The 16,577-nt window shown below is 43.8% G+C and overlaps 1 protein-coding gene across 1 annotated transcript in view; it reads right to left on the reverse strand.

Moving 5' to 3' along the window:
• LIMCH1 (LIM and calponin homology domains 1) overlaps nt 1-16,577 on the reverse strand; it is a 322,455-nt gene that overhangs the window by 60,822 nt on the left and 245,056 nt on the right. The window contains exons 9-10 of the mRNA XM_053672339.1: nt 16,038-16,307; nt 7,691-7,993 (exon numbers count right to left, since the gene is read on the reverse strand). Of these exons, the coding sequence (XP_053528314.1) occupies nt 7,691-7,993; nt 16,038-16,307 (573 nt within the window). The remainder of the gene's footprint in view (nt 1-7,690; nt 7,994-16,037; nt 16,308-16,577) is intronic.

Raw genomic sequence — 16,577 nt, forward strand, 5'->3', positions numbered from 1 at the left:
CTTCATTGGAAGTGAGAGGGAAAAACGGGTTTGCTGCTCATTTAAGATTATCCCTGCAACACCCAGCGCAGTGTGCGTTACAGAAAACCAATCGCTCGATAAACACTTGTTGAAAGGAAAATGAATTCCCCAGGTGCATGCTTGCTCCATCACACGATGGTGTCACACAGTAAACCTGAGTACATCTCCTCATGCTCAAACTAGCCATCCCTTCCCATTTGAATGTAAAGAGAACTCCTTCCAAAGCACAAGTAGAGGGACAGGTAGAAGTGACGGGGAATTCACCAGACTTCCACAGTTTCCTCTAGTAACCAGTGCCAACAATGTACCCGAGTGGAACAGCGACTTTCAGCCAGACAGAGCTGGGTTTGAATCTTGGATCTGTAACTAGCAGCTGTGCAGACATGGGCCTCCGGCTCCTAAATGCAGAATGCAGGTGAACATTCTCACTTTCAAAGGCGGTGTGAGTAGTAAGTAAACGGGAAAGCACCTAGAATACAAGCAGCTGTAGGCCTCCCTTCCTTTCATTTCAACTTGCTTTACAGTGGCCCTCCAGGGCCGAGCTATGTCACGGGCTCATGTGGTGCATCAGCCCTCACCAGCCCTAACCGTCGGATAGCCAAGTGAGATTCACTTACTCCTCTCTGCATCAGGCACCCCATTTGTGAAACAGAGCTGACGTCCATTCCACTCCCTGTGAATTCTGAGGGGAGCTAGAGGGATCAGACACACCTTGAAAAGGCTACGAAGCGCTCCCTAGCTGTAGAGCATGAATATTGCCCATGCTCCCTGAAGCCAGTGTCATAGTAAGGCTGGACTAAACTATTATTATTATCATTCAGAAGAACGTAAAGCAGATTAAACCCAGAAGATAACAATGGGTAGGATGTTATTTTTCAATTTTAGGATTACTTAAGGCTCTTCCAGCCTCCCCCGCCTCGACCCACTACCATCAAGCCGCCTGTATGAAGCAGAACTCCATCACTTCCCGCTTTAGAGTGGAACTTGCAATCATGCTACACACTCCCCACTCTCTTGCCCTACGCTGATCAGGCGGTCCACAAACGTACCACTCCTACTAAATAGCGCCAGAAGGTTTATTACTTTCCTACTCTTCATTTTACAGTAATTAAGTAGTTAATTAATTATTTTAGAAAGAGTGGAAGGGAGGGAGAAAGAGAGGGAGATAAAGATCCATGTGAGACAGAAACATTGACCGGCTGCCTTCCGTTTGCTCCCGTACCGAGGACTGAACCCACAACCGAGCATGCGCTCCCAACTGGTAATCAAAGCAGCCACCTTTTGGTCTGTGGGACGCCACCCAGCCCACTGAGCCACACCTGCCAGGGCTCCCTACTCTTCATTCTATATCAAGTCATAGCACAGAGCACAACTCCCACATCTAGAAAGAACCAAGTACTTCCTAATGTTGAAATTAAATTAAGTTACACATTTTATAAGTGATACACATCTTCTTTGGACTGGAAGGACCTCCTAGAATCAGAGTGAAGCCAAGTAGATCAGAAAGAAGTTCAATCCCTTTACCCAGAAGCTCCTATGTCAGCTAGGAAGAAACAAAAGTGCTTCTCATTTAGGGGGCCCATGGGTGAGAGTCAAAGAGAATGCTTGACAGAAAAATTCATAACTGAACTATTCTTTCCACACCTGCTTCCATGCAAAAAAGAGAAAGACACATACTTGGCAGACTGAGCCAATTTTTAACAGTGTTTCTGTAAGCAATAGCGGGTAAGTGGCATTGATGTACCATAATGCATTAACAACATATTCAAAGCACATATCAAGGCTCAGAATGGAGAAACAAAGTCACGAGAAACAGGCCACAGGATAATCTTCTGACCTCTTATCTTTCATTAGGGGGCCCTTTGCAGATTCCTCCGCATCCTGTTGCTTTGCAAATGGAACCGGAAGGAACTGGTTCGGGTTGCATCCAATATGTCTAAGAGACATCCCAGTTCTCCTGGCCATCATGTCATCTCTTTGGGAATCATACAACCTTCTTTGGTTTTTCCATCTGCTGCCACTCCAGGCAGGAGCTGTCATCTTCTCTGAGCAATCTTCTTTCCCCGAAGCCTCCCATTCAGAGGCCAGGGGACATGAACTAGGGCAACATTCAGTCCAGCCAATCAAAGTCCACTTATTTCTAAAGATATTTTCAGTAGCGTCACTCGCTTGGTGTTAACTCAAGACAGAAGGAGCCAATGTCCGCAGAGGCAGCAGCGCACACAGCAATGGAGGACCAGTGCCGTGGGCCTCCACCATGCAGCTGGTACTCACGTGGGAAGACGTTTCCCTTTCTGGCTTTCACGATTTCTGAGAAGAAAATCTGGCCAGCATCCAACCACATGCAAATGCTAAAATCTCTACCCAGAGCGGGCACAGAAAGCGGAACTCTGACCCCAGGATGGGACATTCCTTTAAGGGACTTAACTCCACATCACATCAGTCACCGAGTGCATACTGTGGCTCTAAGCTGCTTTTTGGGAACACAGAAGCCACGCACAGCAGAGGCAGCACACCCTGGAATGCAGGCAAGGCGCTCACAGTGGCTGGCCGCTCTCCTCGGATCTCTCAGCCTTTGGCGGCATCTCAGAAGCTCTTTGAGCACCTCCTTCTTCCTCTCCTTTGCCATCCCGTGGCAGCTGTTTGAATGTAACTAAAGCCAGAGAGGACAGCTTTACTCCTAGGGGAAGAATTCACACCAGAGGCCTCGACCCCACCTGTCATCCTTCACCTCCCAGGGAGGGAGGAAACCTTGCTCCTCACCTTCCTCTGTCCCTGCTGGGCGTGTTCCTGCACCGCTGACAGGCTCCTCCAGGGACTCCTGCACAGGAGCCCGCTGTGAGACCCTGTCACGGTTGTTGTCCACACCAGAATTCACTACGCTGTTGGTAATCAAGTAGCAATGGTATCAAGAGAGAAAAGGAAATAGAGTTATGAAGGAAGACAGTGAAAGTTGTGGAGACTGAAAGATTAAGAGAGTTCAGTTGCTCTCATTCCAGAAGCCAGTTAGTAAAGATGACATATGCCAGTTGAGCTGAAGCAGTGTGAACCCTGGCAAGGGCCTGAGAAAAGGGGAACACGGTTGGCATGACTTCCACCATGGGGCTGAGTGATGGCCCCTTCAGTACTCAAGGTCTCAAAGATGCATTTCTCGTTAATTGCTTACTCCCACTCTTCCATCCCAGGTCCCATCAGTTTCTGAAACCCCAACTGTGCACTTCTGGTGTGCGAGTTACTTCTACTGAAGGCCTGCTCTCCTCCGTGGTGTCACCCACAGTATGGAACCAAAGAAACTCTCTGTATGTCATGGATCATCTAACTCTTTCCTTTGGATTTCAAGGACCAAGGAGAATGACTTGAGCATCTCCTCCTGTCATGGAGTTCCACTTTGATCCCACCATGCAGGCGGAATGAGCATTTCCAGGAGACCCAGAGCCTTCTAACTGTTTAATGGAAGAGAGAGCAGCTCACAGAACTGAATTCCCAAAAGAGAGTTTGGGAATTTAACGCTGGAAGCCTCCAGTGGAGATGAGAGCCAGTCACAGGCCTAGAAGGAGTCTTCCCAGGTGACCCTCACAAGTTGGGTGGAGAGTCATCCAAGGAAACTCTTGACCCACAGACTCCACCAAGAGAGAGGTCTCTTTTCATTCAAAATTCATCACATAATTTTTTAAAGTAGGGGAGGGAAGAGACCTTTACTTTTTTACATGTCTACTTAGATGTTCAAATTCTGAACTTACAGGACTGATAACTATTTTTAACTCCCTCTGTGGGACAGCAAAGAGGGAAGCGATAGGTAAACCTGATTTTTATCACATATCTTTAGAAGAAAACACTAGGGGTGGCATTAAAACATCCCATCGAGTTCATTCAGTATTTCCAGCTAATAAAATAGTGCTTAATGCAGCTGAAGGAAAAGGGTCATGTGCCAAGATTATTGGCATTCCCGGCTGTGATTCCGGTGACAACAGAACCAAGATGGACGCCTGCCATTTCACTGCATCGCAGGCCTCCCCGCAGAGCAACACGCTAGCATTACTTTTCCGTTAACCAGCAAAAGAGCCTGTCGAAACTACGTCCTCTCTGGAGGTTTCTTTAACGAGCTTCGGCAAACTCTTTACAAGCAGCAGTGACTCCCATGCAGACCTCCTCGCACATGTTTGGCAAAAAATACCTGCCGTCATTTTGTGGCTTCAGCATTCGGTTCTCCTTTAACTCGGATGTGGCTGCCGAGGTGGAGGACACAGAGTACATTTGAATCTTGCTTTTACGACCGATGACTCCTTCTGTGTCCTCCCGAGGCCCAGCCTTGCCAATGCTGAGCCGATTCCATTTTTGCTGATCTATCTCTGTCACTGGTCCAAAGTGCACAAACTTTTGCCTGGGGCCGGAAGCTTTCTTATAGGCCCGTGCTTTGCGGCTGGCAAAGTCATCCTGGATGGCAGTTTCTGCTTTAATTTCTGGTGAAGGCTCAGGGGCACAGACATGCTCAACTTCTTCATCCCTAGTTATAACCAGAAATGAGTTCCAAAGGTTTCTAAGGCAAATACAAGTCAATAAGGGGTTTGTCTTCTCTTTTCTTTCTTTTAAGTACTAAGTGTATGAAAAACACTTCTATGGCTAGAGCAGAATTGCTTTCCCATTAACCAATCAAAGGGGTCAATAGGGCTTTCAGTGTCTATTGCTTTCAAAAATATTACTTCCAACATCATAAATGAGGGCATAAAAAATCTTAGGCATGATGAAATATTAAAATACTTTAAATTTAAGTTTAAATTCCTTACAGCAAACAAGCCTATCAAAATAACCATTCACAATCAGTCGGTTGAATTAAAGAGGAAGTTTTCCATCCCCATGGCTTATAACTTCTGTGTTCATAGCTCTCAACTCATGCAGAATACACTCTGTGTTTTGAGAGGCATTAACTATTTCCAGCCATGAAAACAGAAAATGATCTAAGGCTAAGCACTGGATTCCTTCAAAGTTCAATGACACCACTGCCGGGGAAAACATCACACACCTGGTCTGCCCTGACAGTTTCAGTCTCTCCCACGTCTCCAAGTCAGCTTCCGTGATGTTGGAGCCGCTGACGAAGCTCAGAGCCTCTCGGGGAGGAGCAAGGCTGCCCTGAATTCTCCGCTGCGCCAGGTCATCCTTGTGGATATCCGGCACCTTCCTGAGTCACTCCTCTGCGGGTCCACTCTCTTGAGCCCGCGTGACACAGGTCACTACTGACTTCACCTCCTCCGTTTGGCCCCGGTTTCTGTCAGTGTGATCCAGACCCCGACATCATCGGAAAAATAAAGTTCAAGGAAGGGGAGCAGATAAACAGGTGGTCAAGCACGGAAATTTGGAGGCTGAACGAAATGATGGAAGTACCTTTCCCTTTCTCAAAAAACAGCCTGTCCACGGTCCACGGGAGCCTTGAGTACTTTCCCCTGCTTTAACTTTTGATACGGTAACGAGGAGGAAGTTTTTCCACCCAATGACAGTCTCTAGTTTAGTTTAGGAAAAGAAGCCAGGGTTCACTGAAAGACTCTTAAGAATGGTAATGAGATTTGGTTTGTCAGTAATGATGCCCAGTTCCCACACTATTCAAGTTACTATAATGAATTCAAGTTTTCTAATTGAATCCCTGAGCCCTCCTGGAATGTCTTTTACTGCACCAGTAAAATGTTAGTAATGAGCTCCGCCTGCTCCAAATTCTAGGATTAGTTTGGAGGTAGCTGGAATGTTGTTCACATATGAAAACATCTCAGCCATAAACCCACAACCACGAGAAAGTACGTTTAAGTTCATTCTGGCCAGAAAGTTTTGATGTTCAAGCTCAGTCCCTGCTTCCTGATAGCATGAATTAGGTTTGGCTAATGTAAACTTGAATGAATAGAGTATATCCTCTTTTCCTTGATCTAGACTCGATACCCATTTCATCCTTGTGTGAATAATTGTTTACTTTTATTGATGCTAAAACTGATATTTTCAGTTGTTCTCCTAAGAAGTGAGCATTTGATGCCTAAGGTTGACTATGTTGTAATTTAAACTAAAGCTGTGGCATTGATCTGCATTAACATTAAAAGTCAATTTCTAACCAAACATGCTTATTGACACAGAAAATCCCAAACTTATACATACTAGGACTATTTATTTTCTCAAAATATATCACCCAGAAAACCAAGAGGTATTCTTTTGTTACCAGGATGCCTTTATATATTTGTAGAGTCTATGCAAATAGGAAGGCTACAGAATTCTCTATTTACTTCTAGTTTGGGGAAGGAGGTCAAGGAAGGGCATAGCAAAGAGCCACCAAGGAGCATTCTTTTTTCCATCAGTTCTCTGATGCCCTCTAGAGAGGTCATAGGCTATCCCAACCCAGAATCATGTCCCTACTCATAGAGTCAGGTGACAACAGACCAATGGAGCTGGAAAAAATGGGAATTAAAATTGCATGCTGGAGAAAGGAAAAAAAGAAAGATACAAAAGCTACTCCTTTTCCTAACTCAGGTTGCTGATCCCTATCAATATGCCATGATGCCAGTCAGTTATCCAGAAGTCTTTGTTTCACTGGCAACAGCCGATCCCTCCCACAAGGCCCTCCTAGGACGGTTGGTCACAAGGCATGCCGACAAGACCCGCAACCACTGCCCCTCCTGAAGCTATACTGTGTCCTACAACAAAACCACACCAGGTCTTCCGTACTCTAATACCTGTTTTACATCTGGGGGCCTTTCAGGTGTTTTGTGTCTGGTACTTCCTAAAACAAAAACAGAAACAAACCAAAAAACCACTAACTCCTCAATCACTCTGCCCAAAGAAGCATTTTCATTGTGTAATAATACATAGTTGATATATTTATAATCTCAGTTCAGTCAATTTGCAAACCCCTTAAAGTGATACACAAAAAAAATGGCAGTGAAATATTAAAGATGCAAACTCTAACTGATTTTGATATAAGCAAAAAACACAGACCGATCAACTCAACTCTACAAAATGTAGCGACCTGACACGATAAATGAAATCATATCCCTCTGAGGATAAAAATCACTGGCCAAATCCAACTTTACTACATGTTTCCTTTCCCAAATTAAGAGGATGGGAGAACAGTTGGGAGAAGGAAACTCATTTAAAAACAATTTCTATGAACAGTACAAGTGTACTATGTTTTTGGATTTTTTTAAAAAATGAGAAGTATCCATCATCACATGTACATGTGACCTTGCTAGCGTCAGGGAACAAAGGGCCAGCCTCACTTATTTTCCCTGCCAGTATCTAAAAGGGGCTAACAGGAGAGAAGAGCTCATAGCTAAGGAATATCTATTCTGTGCCTGCTGAGAACGGACTGGGCAGCCTCGAGAGGCAGCTGCCCCCTGGTAGCAACGGCACATACCTATGTGTGCGAATAATGCCAGTCTGTGACACTAGCACCCAAGTGTGGTGATGGGTCCGCATCCAGCACAACAAAGTTTATGTGGTGAGTCCAAGCCTGTTTTGGACATGGTCTTTTCACTCCCTGCCATTGAACATCTGGTGTTCTGCTCCAGAACAAACCACTACTACCAACTATACACATCTGGGGCAGGAAAGAGAGGAGTAAGTGGGAAGGGCTCTGATGTGAATCACTGTTACTCAGTTACATTCTCTCTGTCTTACACACCACACACACAGTGCACACCTTTTATATTCTAGACTTTTCTTTTCTGAGATTCCCTTTGAAAGTTGTTTGCTGCTCCCTGATTTCTCTGGCTCTTTTTTCCGGTAAGGCCCATAGAGGAGTTGATTCAGTGGCACCATTGGCTTGGGCTGGTTCATCCTGGCTCTCCTTGCAGCAAAGTCGTCTTTCTCAAGGTCAGGCAGTCGACACACAACTCCCTCTTCTGACTCTGAATTTTTGCCATGTTGGTGGGTCAGGAAAGGGTTTTCGTTCCGAAGGATAATATCGCGAACGGCTTCTTTCTCATCACTTAATTGCTTTTGACTGATAGAGCAAAATTAAATGGAACTCCACATGTGATCAGACAGAAAAAAAAAATTTAAAATCCCCATCTCCAGACAGGCAACTGTGTTGTTAGTGAAAGGTCTTCTCAGTATCGTTAGTTCAGATGACATCTGTTTACTACTTTAGTCCACAGTTGCATCATGGTTAGTGTGGGTTTTAAAACCTTGAATTTAGCCAGCTATTAGCAACACTAAAATTTCATTTCATTTACAGGGTCCATCAGCATCAGAAAAGCAGGGTCCTAAATGGCTCTGAAAGTGGCAATTCCAATTCTTTTCATGAAATTTGGAAGAGTAGGAAGCTTTTCGCCGTTCACTTTTCTCTAGCACCTTAGTAATGGACCCAGTAGGGACCCAATTTGTTTTTCACTGACAGGGCAGAAATCTGAGCCACCCAGGTGTGGATCTAACGCTAAGGAGGGCAGCCATGGGACAGCACATCTAGGACGTGTACCGGGTTGCAAAGTGTGAGGGAGGTCTTTCTGCAGAGCTGAACTCATCTGAAACATCTGGAAGCGCTTATGACCACTCACAGGATGGACTAAAGGCAGAAGGGACTACCCTGACCTGCACCCACCCCTCATCTGAGACCCTTTCTTTCAGCTTCTACCCCCATGACTCTCTACCAACGGCTCTTTGTCATGTGCTAGATGCCAAGTCATATGCTAGATGCCAAGTCAGACATTTTGACAGAACGGCTTAACCATTATTACTTTGGACTAGTTTCATTTTCAAAAGATCTTGGGAGCCCAAAACTTTAAATTCCTAGAGGAATGTAATTTCCTGGTAGAGTATCAGGACTTTTTCACTTTATTTTCGTTTTTTTGTTGTTGTTTTTGTTAGAGATAGGCAGGGTGGGAATACAGTTGATTGTTGCCTATCTGATATTCATACAAACTCCTCTCCCCCTTACTCATAAGATCACCTTGTTTCTAAAACAGTAAAAATATGCGTTAAAACAGTAAAAATATCATTTATCATCTCAGTTCATAAAGATGATGAGTATAAAAATTATTTTGATTTCTAAGGAAAGTTCACCTACTTTGCAACTGATTTCTGAGAGAGGATTAAGAATAAGTTCTTTATTCTCAAAGGACAACACATCTCGGAAACGAAGACAGGAGGAATTAGCCCGGCTAAGAGTAAAGGGAGGAACAAGATTCGGTGTTCTCTGGTCAGCGGGTGGCCCACCGCTGGCTGCTCCGCCCCGCACTGCTCCACAGGAGGTCATCGTCTCTGGGCCACAGCAGACCCTCACTCCATCTGACTTTTGGAAAACTGAGTCGTCATTAGTCATGCCCAGAAAACTCCTTCTCACTGCTATCATTCTCAGGAACATTTTGAAACATGTTACTGGGAGGCAGTTGGTGGCGCTTTACTCCCTAAATAAATGTCGTAAAATATGAAACTGCCCTCTGCGTTGCACGCTGACTCCCGGCGTCCTGCCTGCTCCCCCTGCACTGTGCTCACACGCCTTCCTGCCTCCTGTGTGATGTGTTTGGCAAGTACCAACAGGTGTTGGCTGATGTTGAGAGCAGTATGGAGATACCTCAAAAAATTAAAAAAGGATCTGCCTTTTGACCTACTGATCCCACTTCTGGAATATACTGGAAGGAACCCAAAACACTAACTAGAAAGAACATAAGTGCTCCTACGTTGCAGCATTATTTACAATAGGTAAGATATGGAAACAGCCCAAGTGTCCATTGATAGACAAGTGGATATAACAGCTATGGGACATTTACACAATGGAATAGGACTTGGCCATAAAAAAGAAGAAAATTTTACCCTTTGTGACAGCACGGATGGACCTGGAGATCATTATGCTAAGTGAAATGAGCCAGTCAGAGAAAGACAAATACCATGTGACTTCACTCATATGTGGACTGTACTGAACAAACTGAACTAATAAGGAAAATGGGGACCGACTCAGAGGTGGAGAGCAGATGACAGCTAGTGGGGGAGGGGGGGAGGTTAGGGGGTGAAGGTGAAAGTATCAAAAAAAGAGAAAAAGGACTCACGAACACGGACAGCAGTGATTGTGGGGGAATGGGGGGTAAAAGAGACTAAATGGCAATGGAAAAAATACAGTAAAAATTATAAAAAACACATTGATGAGGACAAAGAAGGTGACTAACAGTTACTGAGGGCACGCTATGTGCTAAAATTTTTTCTGATTTTAGAAAAAAATTCATTAAACCCCAATACTAACCCTGCAATGTTAATGTTACTAGCATCTCCGTCTTAGGAAGTGACAACTCAGATTGGGTGGGGGAATTTGCCCAAGGTCAAAGTGTTAGTGCTGAAGTTAAAATTCCAATCCAAGCAGGCTCCAGAGGTCCTGTTCTTAACCACTGTGCTACTCATTAAACAGGGGACCAGGGCAGAAACAGCACTGAAAGCAGAGCGTCACACAAAAATGAAGGCATGATCATCACTGTGGGAAAAGAAGAGAAGTATTTTGGTTACTAAATAAAAGGATCCCGTGAGTTGTGCTCAGAATGGAGTCATGATTTGCATCGCTGCTTACAGAGAGCGATGTTCAGCCAGGATCGGTGAAAGTAGAAAGCTAACTCATCATGCCCCACTATGCTTGCACAGCACTTTACAGTGTGCGAAGTGCTGTCGCATTCATTTGCTCATCGCTGCTGATCCAACTCCAGTTCCAGTGTGGGAGCAGACCCCTCGGCTCGAACCTCTTAAGACCAAGAGTGGCATCCTTTCTATTTTCAGTCTGGGTCCTGGGTTTCAATCTCCTGCAACTCAGCCAGAATTCTTTGGAGTAGAACATGACAAACCGCCATGACAATTTGTGATGCCGATTTAAGCAGAGAGAGTCTGGTACCTTTTGCATCATGTGAGCCCAGCCAGACCAAAAATTCCCTGTGGTGTTTCTTTTTACACTAAGTGTTCAGCGTGGCAGGACTCCCTTGAAGTGATCTCAATTCAGATACGTGGGCTTCAAAAACGGGGGTGAAGAAAGTTTTCCATATCATTGGCTTCTTAAAGCCACTCTCTGCCCACTGGTCACAAAGACTGGTTTCCCGATAATCGCTTGAATCATGTAAATTCAGAGCTTCAAGGAAAGAAAGGGCTCAAGGACTTGGGGAAAGAAACAAATAATAATGACACAAGTTCTGGCCTCACACTGTTGGCCACGGAGCAATACATCATATGTACCAGGTAGATCTGTGCAATTATGTTCACAGGTGTCTAGTTACCAAAATATTTAAGTGACTTTTTATAAGGAGCTTTTCTTTCTCCCTTGAAGGACCTTTAGGGCAGTCTATGGTAAGGCTTCAGTACAATCTACTTTAGTTTTCAATCATTACAACTCTCTGAACAGCTAGAACCTGCCAGGTCCACTAACTTCCATGAGAACAAAATGCAAGATGAGAATTCTGGTGCCCACTTGGCCGAGGAGAATGTTGAGGTTTCTGGCTCCAGGTATCTGAACTTTGGTAAATGGAATAAATTTAAGGGGAAGACCCAGGCTGTTTGGCTTGATATTCGTGGAAAGTTTTGGGACTTTTATTTTTTTCTAAGTCATTCATAAATGAGTTGCTTCGGGAAGAAGGGGCATCCCTGTGGGCTCAGCGCACTGTTTCCCTTAGAGAGAACACGGTCACCGTGAAATGAGAAATGCCAGGCTCTGCCTCCAACCTAGCAACCTTGTCCAGCTTCATCTAAAACAAGGAAGGCTATCTTGGTGGCAGAGATCATGGGCTCAAAGCAGGTGAGGGGGAAGAAAAAGCTCTTGTCTCAGAGTTTCTGAGGCTTATAGATTTCAAAGTGAATGAGATAATGCTTTAAACTAAGGAAGAGCTGGCATTTTCTTTCACTCCCTTTGACTTGGCAACACACAAGCAACCAGCTCAGACTGGCAGTCAGGTTGTTCTATTCAAAGAAACCGGGCTCTCCAGAAAAGCCTGTTAGGCCTCCTGGGAATGTCATGGGCAACACCGAAAACATCCCAGCTTCACCCAGAGTCCAAACAGGGCAGCTCCATCCAGAGTCACAAAAGTTCGTGCAAGTTGTGTGTCTGCCTGGTCCCTGATCCCCAAGGGTCTGTGCAGCAAGTCAGGGACCCGGGCATCTGGTGAGGATGGACGGAGAGGAACATGTGTCTGGCCCTTAGCTGTGTCTGCTCTTCCTCCAAAAACTTCTGAAATGTCTATTGTTCCTCAGAGGTTTTTTTCCCTCTGTAATTAATTACTATGTGGTTGAGAAGATCCCCAGACTAGCCGAAAATGCTGAGTGCTGAAACATATGAAAACAATTAGAAGAGGAGTACAATCACGTGAAACCTATAATTCAGTTCAGAAAAAGTTTACTTCTCCAATGGGAAACACCAAGTCAGGGAACTCAAATCTCCATAGTATTTTAATTCAGGGGAAGTGAATCTTGGTTCTTGTTTTATCCTCTGAAAAACAGAAATCTTGGCTTCTTTAGTGGAATCTATATTTGGGGGGTAATTAAGCTAACTTGATCATAAACTAACAGAGAAGAAAAAGTGGCTTATGTGCTTTTTATTTCAATGGCAACTCTAAGATTAAACTCCACAGGTTTACGAAGAAGTCCTACTTTCTGTCTCTGGACGCTAAGATACCTCCTAATATATTTGGGACTCCTGGGCTTCTAAACTCATGTGAAAAGGGAATACCACGCACCTTTCCACCTCTTAATATATGGAGTTAAAAATAACACAAGGAGGGGTTTGAGAATACTTGGGGAAAAGTGGCATCAACAGGAAAAAAGGTCTAAAAAGTGAAGTCCTGCCTGCCTCAACATTCTCACCCATCTCTACCAACACAGACCTTCCCAGCTAAGAAACGAGAGAAAGAAATATCCTGGGCCTCTGACGGAGTTCAAATATGCAGTGGCCAGAATTCATCTGGATGGCCAAGGCAGGAGACAAAGTTAAAATGTTTTAAGAGAGGTCAGCATATTTAAATATTTTATATTTGTATTTTCTAGACACCAAGAATCCTTTTCATGGCATGTGTTTTATTCAAGTTACTTTCTTCTGCCACCTTAAAAGCAGGATCCCAAATGCAGATAAACCGAGAGTGACTCTCAGCTCTGCTGTGGGTTACAAAAAGTGGGTGACAAAGACACAGAGGTCAGGCTGGGGGCACGGAACATACAGACCTTTCTGAGAGCACGCACAGCTGAAAATCGGTCTAAGAAAGGAATGCTGGGCATTTGGCACAGCTGTGCGCCACTGCGATGAGGGACATTTTCCAGGAATAGGCATAATTTTCCTGAACCCAATTTTAAATGTTAAAGCAAAAGATCTAGGGTTTGCTGACATTTACTGACATGCAAATTTCTGCCTAATAGATGTGAGTTGGGCAAAAATATGTAAAAATTAAGCCAGAGAACAGGAAACATGAACAGGAGTAAAAATGACCACATAGTATGATATTCATCAATCAGAATGACACTTGTAAATTAACCGTGATGCTAGGCATGCCCACAGAGGCAGGCTGTTACAAAGTTACTTCAGGGGTTTGTTAGAAAATAAAGCTCCCAGTAACTGAAGTGGAATTTCCAGCCTCCGTCCAAACTCTTTTTTCCCCTCCGCCGCCGCCATGATTTCTGGGTGTGCTGAGTTAGCTTAATGCCGCTCCCCACTCGTCTTCCCTCACTTTCTTGAACACTCGAAAGATGATATGGAGGTTTCTCAAAAAACCTAAAAAGAGAACTACCATGTGACCCAGCAATCCCAATTCTGGGTATTCATCCAAAAGAACTGAAATCAGGATCCCGAAGAGACATCGGCCCTCCCTTGTTCGCTGCAGCGCTGTTCAGGACAGCCACGGTGTGGGTACAACCAGAGCTCTGCGGACGACCGATGACCCAAGACAGAAAGTGTGGGCTGCATTACTCAGCCTTTAAAAAGGGAGGAAGTTCTGCCATGTGAGACAAGGTGGACGAACCTTGAAGACATTATGCTAAATGAAACAAGCTAGTCACAGAAGAAAAAGTATTACATAATTCTATTTATACGAAGGGCCTAAGAGTCGAATACCTGGAATCAGAGGGTGGAACAGTGGCTGCCAGGGGCGGGGGAGGGAAAAACGGTATGCTAATCAACAAGCATACTTTTAGTTAAATGGGAAGAATAAACTCTAGAGATCTGGTGTACAGCATTGTATCTATAGTTAATGATACTAAACTGTACAGTTAAAATTTCGTCCAGAGGGGAATTCTCATGCTGAGTATTTTTATCATAATAAAGTAATTTTGTTAAAAAAGAAATAAAAGTGGCAAAGGATGTGAGACAATTTATGGGAGAATAAACCTGAATGGCCAATATACATAATATGATTGATAAGTAATCATATTACCTCATCACAAACCATGTTTATGATAAAATAATAATTAATTGTTTATGGTAAAGGTAAACAATTGACATTAAAAAAGATGAGCTTTTTTTAAAACAAGAGAGTGGCAATTAAAAAAATAAAACAGAAAAAATAAAAATGATGGTGTCTTTGGTACAGTTTAGCTTACAGACTTCATAGAAGTTATTAAATGAAGATGTGTGTCAAGGATATTAGGATTAATGTTTAAAAAATCATACTCTCAGTTGTATCACGTACACTCTCACTGCGCCCTAGATCTGAAGACAGAAATGGGGACAGTCTGAAAAACGGTGCAGGATAAGGGGATATTTTTCACTTTTGTATTCTCAGCACCTCTCCTGATCTTTCATACAAGTAGATGCTCAAATTATGTTGAAAAAATATGTATCTGACAAGGTCTCTGAGTCAAAATTTGTTTTTGTGTTTAAGATTTTATCACATTGCTTTTTCTTATTTCAGAAGCCCAGAGAGTTGCTTTTAACACAAGCAGATTTTGTGTTCGAGTTTCCTAGAAGCACATGCATGTTTAGGACAGACATACTTAGCTGTGGAATACCACAGACAGGGAAGAAATATGTCGTTTTTTAAATCAATACAAAGTTACTCTAGAATGAAATCCACAGAAGTCAATGCTGGAACTTTCAATTAAGACTTAGATTATAGCAATAACCACATATGGAATCAGAGAAATGGAAAATGTTCCATTAAATGTGTGGGAGACCGATGGGGTACGGTGATCGCAGCCTCTCAATCTGGCCACCAGGTCAGCAGTCACCAGCTCTGAGACCAGGAAGTCACTTACTATCACTGATCCTCAGTTTACTCTGCTTGAAAATGGGTACGCCACCTATTTCTTAGGATTAAATGGGGTGCCAAGTGGCAAAGGAATTTCAATTATCACACTGTTATGAATTTCAGTTTGTTAGATTTTGGTCACACTATTATTTGTTAGGATCTTTGTGGTTATTCTATGAGAAAAATTAACCAGCTTCTCAAAACACCACATAAAACTGTAGAACTGTAGTTTTCAATGCCTTTGACTGCTAAAAGTCTCCATCCCACATGTAACGTGAAGCCATTGGGACTGTATACCAGTGCCTTTGTTACAATTAAGAGAAGTAATTACTCCATTCTTTGTTTTTGAATCAACATGCTTTAGAAAAGGAGTCAAATAAACCCCGTCTTTCTTACTACTCCCTTGGGACAAAGGAAGTAAGTGGATTTTTGTAAGCCAGCCACTCTTTCTAAAGAGAGTGCTCCCTATTTCAAAGGAACTATTTTCTAGTGATGTGTAAAGTAAGATAAGAGCCATTTAGGAGTAGTGTGAAAATCAACAGGCCATAAGCCATTGAAAAATAAAGCGTTATTACGAAGTACATCCTGCAGCCCGCAAATGACTGACCACAATTCTTGACTAAGACAAGGTCTAATCAAGCAGCAAGAAGCTTACTCTTCACCTTCATTTCACAAAACCAACTACTTAAGCAGAGACACACTGGAGGGCAGAAACTATCAGGGGTTTCCAGTTGCTCCAAGTAGGGAACAGCGGTGCAACAACAAGCAGGAAGGAGGGCAACGAGGGGGAAACTCCAGCACGCCAGACAGATTCCACCCCATCAGGCATGCACACAGCCGCTGGCCTGGAGAGCTAACCTGGCAAAGCGCTGTGCTGCTGGCATGACCTTGATCCCAGCTTGCTCTAGCCTTCTGCGCTTTTGGACTTCAGCAGCGTCTTTTTCTTCAGACCTGGGAGCTGGTGCTACCGCAGCCCCCTCTGGAGGAGGCTTCTCCTCACCACTGGCAGCCGATAATTCTAACCCACCATCAGAAGGCCTCCCATCAGGATCCATTTGGCCAGCCGGTTCCTCCTCTTCACAAGGAGACCCCGCTTCGCTTCCCTCTTCCTCTATTGTTTCGGGACAGCTAGTGAGTTGGACAATATGGTTTACCACACTAACAGACTGGCCTGGGGAGCAGACCCCAGGTCATCTTCTGGTCATTCTGGTACTATTTTCCACTTAAGAAAAAAGTCAGAGCATGCAATATGATCCTGGCAATGTGACAAAAATTAAATATAGCCATTTGTTAATTAATCCAATGTATCATAAGCTCCACACTGATTAAGAGCTATTTTAAAATTGCTCTTGAAAGGCAAAACCCCTTTCAGCTGGAATGGTAAACTTTATGTTTTGT

The sequence above is a fragment of the Artibeus jamaicensis genome, unplaced genomic scaffold, assembly GCF_021234435.1.
Source record: "Artibeus jamaicensis isolate MK-2021 breed Jamaican fruit bat unplaced genomic scaffold, CSHL_Jam_final contig_76, whole genome shotgun sequence".
NCBI lineage: Eukaryota > Metazoa > Chordata > Mammalia > Chiroptera > Phyllostomidae > Artibeus > Artibeus jamaicensis.